The sequence below is a fragment of the Pleuronectes platessa genome, chromosome 16 (genome assembly GCF_947347685.1).
Source record: "Pleuronectes platessa chromosome 16, fPlePla1.1, whole genome shotgun sequence".
Lineage (NCBI taxonomy): Eukaryota > Metazoa > Chordata > Actinopteri > Pleuronectiformes > Pleuronectidae > Pleuronectes > Pleuronectes platessa.
This window is the reverse complement of record NC_070641.1, coordinates 24,548,101-24,554,619: the sequence shown is the minus strand read 5'-3', so window position 1 is coordinate 24,554,619 and position 6,519 is coordinate 24,548,101. Positions and strand designations below refer to the sequence as shown.

At 46.4% G+C, this 6,519-nt stretch overlaps 1 protein-coding gene across 2 annotated transcripts in view; it reads left to right on the top strand.

The window, feature by feature from the left end:
• Positions 1-1,525: 1,525 nt before the first annotated feature.
• The window catches only part of mvp (major vault protein), a 10,290-nt gene continuing 5,296 nt past the window's right edge, over positions 1,526-6,519 (top strand). The window contains exons 1-9 of one of the 2 annotated variants that reach the window (XM_053443840.1): positions 1,526-1,737; positions 2,111-2,157; positions 3,134-3,312; positions 4,116-4,311; positions 4,641-4,764; positions 5,002-5,133; positions 5,237-5,331; positions 5,517-5,753; positions 5,910-6,035. In XM_053443840.1, coding sequence (XP_053299815.1) covers positions 2,152-2,157; positions 3,134-3,312; positions 4,116-4,311; positions 4,641-4,764; positions 5,002-5,133; positions 5,237-5,331; positions 5,517-5,753; positions 5,910-6,035 — 1,095 coding nt within the window. In that variant the 5' untranslated portion in view covers positions 1,526-1,737; positions 2,111-2,151. The remainder of the gene's footprint in view (positions 1,738-2,110; positions 2,158-3,133; positions 3,313-4,115; positions 4,312-4,640; positions 4,765-5,001; positions 5,134-5,236; positions 5,332-5,516; positions 5,754-5,909; positions 6,036-6,519) is intronic. The other variant, XM_053443841.1, reaches the window with a different exon arrangement.

Below are 6,519 nucleotides of genomic sequence, written 5' to 3'. Positions count from 1 at the left end.
TCTCAAAACTAACATCCTGTCAGAACAGCTCCTCCCTCTGAAGGTGGAGGAGACCAAACACGGAGTTAAAGAGGAAACACTTAAACTTTATTCTGTCCTCCACCCTCCAGCGTCTCTAACTGTCTCTTAGTGGATGTTGCTGCAGCGCCCCGTGTGGCCGTGCAGCTTGTTGCAGTTTTATATTTGGATTCAGCTGCATTTCTTTTTCTTTGTAAACCACTTCATCAACTAGAGGGAATAGTTAAAACTGACATATTCTGAATATTATAGATAAATATATTTAATAGTCTATCATGATCCAAACCACAGACTGAATAGGAGTCTCACTTCCTCCAGCAAAGAAGCTAAAATATCTCACATAGGAACGCTGCCATCTTGTGGTGAGGTCGTCATATGGAGTCAGGGTCTGTGCAGTAGTGATTGTGCAGCCGGCCACCAGAGGGCGATAGAGACGCTTTGGCTTCACTTTTGGGAACAATCATGTCGTCCATCTTAACATTAGTGTCGTTATTTCTGGACGTTTCAGTTTCACTTCTGGATCGAACTCGTCTGAACATTTCAAATGTTACGTTGGAAATATTTAAGAAGAAAATCTATTTTATACCAATTGATCTTTAACCACGTGTTCTGCTTCCACCTTTTCTACAAATGTGTGTTTGTTTGAATCAACCTGTGAAAACGGAGTTTAAACAAAGGGAAGAGAAGCAAGTTCAGCTCATTTCATGTTTGTTCAGTGTCATGAACATAATATACAGACTATTTTTTGATATTTTAGCCACATTAGTATTTAAATGAGAGTTATCTAAATATGTATATTGAACACTAGAGGTAAATTCAGGAGCAGATATTCAACCAAAGGTCTTTGCACAGAAATGTTCACATATTTACTTTTAAGAAAACAGAATCCTGAGCTTCCTCCTTGTTATTCCAGCTTGTTTATACAATGTATTTAGCATGTACTAGTAAAACTGGTGTGTTTGGTTTTGTCCTGTGATCATGTGACCTCTGTGAGAAAGAGACGTTCTGTGTTCGTCAGCTCAGAGTCTCAGGAAATTCCCCTGGACCTGAACGCATCGCAGCTCCTGCTCAAAGTGTGGAAGGTGAAAGAAACACTTTCTTTTGTACGTTGATGTAAATACACGTCTTTATAGTATATGTATATTTACTGTGGCCTGATTAAACTGTTGTAAAGGAAAAGTATTCAGCTTCTTTTATCCACACACATGCATATAAATTGATGTTCCATTGCTGACCAGCAGGGGGCAGAATAATATAAAACTTTTCAGAATTTAAAGTTCCTCCCAGAAACATTGATAATAAGAAATTAACTTATTTTGCTTTCGGAAGTTTAGTTAATGCTAACAAAGGATTTCGACTGACATCAGGTATGAGAAGTTAAAAATGCGTAAAGAGCCGATAGAACTCTTTAAAAACTTAAACAAAAATCACATCTGGGAATCATTCTGTTTATCAGTATCATGATGACGCAACTGCACCAGTGTCCGTAAGCCACGTGACTTCTGATCACATCAGTAGGTGCCACGCCCACCAGCTCCGCGATCAGTTGCAAGTTTCTTCCGGTTTCCTGCAGGTCTCTCAGTCTGACAGGACCCGGACCAGACCCAGGACCAGAACCGGACCAGAACCGGACCAGACCCGGACCAGACCCAGGACCAGACCAAGGACCAGACACTAGACCTGTTCCCTGTCGCCGCCGCAGAGTCTCACAGGAACGAGGTAAGAAATCTCCAAACTCCGGTTTAAAATCTCCTTATTTTAACGTCATCACTGAAACACGGGGCTTTCTGCGTGATGGAGTAAAATTTCCGTTTTTTTTTTAATAAAGCAGAATAACCCTTCGAATCGGCTCCGGTTTGATCCACCGATCAGTTCTTTGTTTCTCTGGGTCTCAACTTTTCCAACAATTTGTCGTCTGGTCTTCGCTGTGGCAACCGGAACATTTACCAGTTGTCAGAAGCGATTAAAGACGTTTATTGAAGCTTCATGTGAAACCAGAGCCACTAAATGTTTTATAGAACGCGCCGAACTCTTCACAGCTTCATGTGAGCTCATCTCATACTCGAACAGTGACTCTGCCGTTTGTCCACAGGGTCGAACCAGGAAGATCACGTCTCATTCACAGGGCGTGTAATGGAGGTTTGGTGCTGCGTACTTTGCTATTCCGTCCAGGAAGTTGGCTCAAGTTACCTTTTCTATTTTTTACTGGAGCTTTATTAGTGTCAGACGGTTTGGACATCGATGAAACAAGTGGATAAAAAAATCACTTTAAACATTTGGAAACGAGAAAAATAATCTGAACTTTCTCAGTAAAATAACAAAGAGACATATTTATCATAAAACTGAGTCTTTATTCAGCCTGAATCTTCTTTAAATCGGCTCATGTAACCTATTAACCAGGGTAACCAGTAACTAGAGCACCTGTAACCAGTAACCAGGTGGACCAGTAACTAGATCACCTGTAACCAGTAACCAGGTGGACCAGTAACTAGATCACCTTTAACCAGTAACCAGGTGGACCAGTAACTAGATCACCTTTAACCAGTAACCAGGCTGACCAGTAAGTAGATCACCTGTAACCAGTAAGCAGGTGGACCAGTAACTAGATCACCTGTAACCAGTAACCAGGCTGACCAGGTAACCAGTAACCAGGCTGACCAGTAACTAGATCACCTGTAACCAGTAAGCAGGGTAAGCTTGTGGCTCTGTTCTGAGGTTGTGATTCTGTTTAATGGAGAGAAACAGTGGAGAGGAAGAACAAGTTGTTCTGTCACCCCCCCCCCCCCCCACTGGGTCCGCCCCCTGCTGTGTAGAGACTCGACTCGTCAGCTGATCTGAAAAGAGTTTATCTGGTGACCTTTGACCCCTGAATTAGATTTGACATAAAGATCGGTGTCTCTCAGGCTCTTGGTACGGTGGCCCTGAGGCTCAAAACACTGAGACACGAGGACGTCTCAGTTAAAAAGACGGACAGTGCGTTAAGCTAATCAGAACCCCCCCCCCCCGTCATTAGAACGTAATGTTGTCGTGTTTGTGTAGTCGTTACAGATGTTGTCGGACACAAACTGGGGACATGACGTGAGGTTTCTATAACGCGACTCTCTCCTCTCCGCAGTGTTCGGGTGAAACCATGTCAAAGAAGGGGGGAAACCGTGGGGGGGAGTGTGAGGGGCTGGTGGAGGCGTCCATCATCCGGATCCCGCCTCATCACTACATCCACGTCCTGGACCAGAACACCAACATCGCCCGCGTGGAGATCGGACCCCTCACCTACATCCGCCAGGACAACGAGAGGTCAGCCACTTCCTTTACTCCGGCTCCGCCCACACCGACACCTTTTAGTTTTAACTGCAGAGGACACAAACTACTTCCTGTTTGAAGCTGCAGAGGACACAATCTACTTCCTGTTTTCCAAACGCTGCCACAACGCTCATCAGCTTCTTGTTTTCCCAGAATCCTCCTCACCTTCACACAGACTCCTCCTGTGTGTTGGAATCTCATTGTGTGTTTTGTGTGTTGTGTTTGCGGTGATTGATGTGTGTCCACATACAGTGGCACGTCTGAGTCACATGTTAATTATAACATGTTGAGTAAGAGTGTGGAACCAAAGCAGATAAACCTGTTCACACTGAAGCTGTCAATCAATCAGTGACCGTTGTCGACTGTAGGTGGCGCTGACAGGACTTTGACCTGTCGTCATGGTGACTGATTATCACTCACATGATTACGTCTGTTAGAAGAAACGACAAATCAGATACACACACACACACACACACTCGCACACAGACACACACACACACACAGACACACACACACACACACACACTCGCACACAGACACACACGCAGACACACACACAATTAATTTGAGCAGTGTTTAAAAACCTTTTTGATAAAAAACATTAAAAATGCAGCAGTGACTTTCTGATGTTTTCATTATTTTTCACGTTGTGTATAAAAAGTCATTGAAACAAAAAAAAGCCGTCACAGGTTCAGGTCCTTACATCACGAGATGAAAACACAAAATTATTAAACAACATAAAACTATGAAGATCTGAAAGTTGATGTGTGATGATAGATCCTGTGTTTATTTCCCAGAGTGCTCTTTGCCCCGGTGCGTATGATCATGGTGGCGCCGCGTCACTACTGCGTGGTCGCTAACCCGGTTAGCCGCGACGACAACGGTCAGGTCCTGTTCGACCAATCGGGTCAGGCCAAGCTGCGCCACGCCGACCTGGAGATCCGCCTGACCCAGGACCCGTTCCCACTGTACCCCGGGGAGGAGGTCCAGCAGGTCTGTACACACACACACACACACACACACACACACACACACACACACATACACACATACACACACACACACACACACACACACACACAGAGTTTGTGTGAATCTCAACATTGAAGAGTTTTTGTTCTTTAGCTGCACAAATAGAAAACATTTTAAATAACAAAGTAGTTCTTAAAATTGTTCTTAAAAAATTCTAAATTTTTTTTAGAATCTGATAAAACTTTATTGTTAACGAGGACTCTATTTAAAATGAGCAGAAAACGTTATAAAATGATCAAATCTCATGCTGTTGTCCTGATCTCCTCTGACGGGTTGTGTTTGTGCGACAGGAAGTGACGGCGCTGCAGATTGTGTATCCCGACACGGCGCTGCGTCTGCAGGCTCTGCTGGACTTCGAGGAGCAGGGGGGGGAGAAGAGAGTCGCTGGAGACGAGTGGCTGTTTGAAGGACCCGGTACTTTTTAATAATTAGTCTTTACCAACATGGACGTATGGATAAATTATGTATATTTAAAAAACTCAATAAATGAGTCTGAGAACTGTTTTAGTTCAAAGAACAAACCAACCGCATAAATAACGTGTGTGCGTTTGTGTGTGTGTGTGTGTGTGTGTCTGTCTGTTTGTGTGTCTGTGTGTGTCTGTCTCTGTGTGTGTCTCTGTGTGTCTGTGTGTGTCTGTCTGTGTGTGTCAGGGACGTACATCCCGAGGAAGGAGGTGGCGGTTCTGGAAACCATCAAGGCGACAGTGATCAGAGAGAATCAGGCCATCAGACTGAGAGCTCGTAAAGTGGGCGTGGACAGAGGAGGAGTCCGCAGAGTCACAGGTAACACACACTCACACACACACACACACACACACACACACACACACACACACACACACGTCAAGAAGATATTCCAATAACAACTGAATGAACCCTGTGCCAGGTGAGGAGTGGCTGGTCAGTAAAGTGGGAGCGTATCTACCAGGAGCTCATGAAGAAGTCATCGACATCGTGAACGCCTTCATCCTGACGGACAAGGTGAGCCTCACTGGGAGCCTCCCAGTGAGCCACTGGTTTCTAGCATGTGAAAGTGGAGGAACACAAACATCTCAAGATGCAAACTTTAAAAATGGAAAAGCAGAGAATGAAAAAAAACGTTTTTTTAGCTGAAGCGTCTGAGGTCAGAGGTTAAACCTGATTTCCTGTTTGGTCCCGCTCATCAGAAAGCGCTCCATGTTCGAGCCCTGCGGCCGTTCAAGGACGCCGCCGGGCGGGACCGCCGCACGGGGGAGGAGTGGCTGGTGACCATGAGTGACAGGGAGGCGCACATCCCCTCGGTGGCGGAGGAGGTGGTGGGGGTGGTGCACGTGACCACGCTGAGCAGCCGTCAGTACTGCGTCATCCTGGACCCGGTCGGAGCCGATGGGAAACCTCAGCTGGGCCAGAAGAGGGTGGTGAAGGTGACTGCCACCAGAACAAAGTCAACTTCTTCAATCTGTACTCGCTCAAATATTCTAACGTAACGAGCTGTTTAACCTGAACGGAGGCCCAGATATTAATATTCATAAATGAAAGTTCCTGTAACGTTCCCCCTCGTTGTGGTTTCTGTCCGGCAGGGCGAGCGCTCCTTCTTCCTACAGCCTGGCGAGCTCCTTGAACAGGGCATCCAGGACGTGTACGTGCTGTCGGAGGAGGAGGGGCTTGTGCTCCGAGCCGTGGAGGCGTTCAACGACGTGGAGGAGGTGAGGACCAGAGGGACGGTTCTAACATCTGCTAACATCTGGAACTGACAGGGATAAATAAAGATGGCCGACAAGAGGGCTGCCTAAAAGGGAAGCCAGACAATCTGGATCGCCCCCTGGTGTCTGGCTGCAGTGCAGATCCTAAATCTCCTCCATGTGAGCAGATGGGACACGTGACGACTCCGCCCCCTGTCCAGAGGGGACCGTGTCCCCTCTGGACAGGGGGCGGAGTCGTCACGTGTCCGTTTGCACTCAGACGCTTGCACTCGGCTGCTCTGGTGAAACCGGTCGATGAATGGAAGAGATTTGAAAAGCAAACAGAGGTGGAGTCGAGTGTGAGCCGAGCTTATCTCAGGTATGTCTCCGAGAAGGGAGGGACTCTGAGGACAAGGTGTTCTCTGTGGTCCACCCACGTGTCCACCGTACGTCCGTCTCTCCGGCTCAGCACTCTGGTGGCGATAAAGTGATCGTGAAACAAATCACC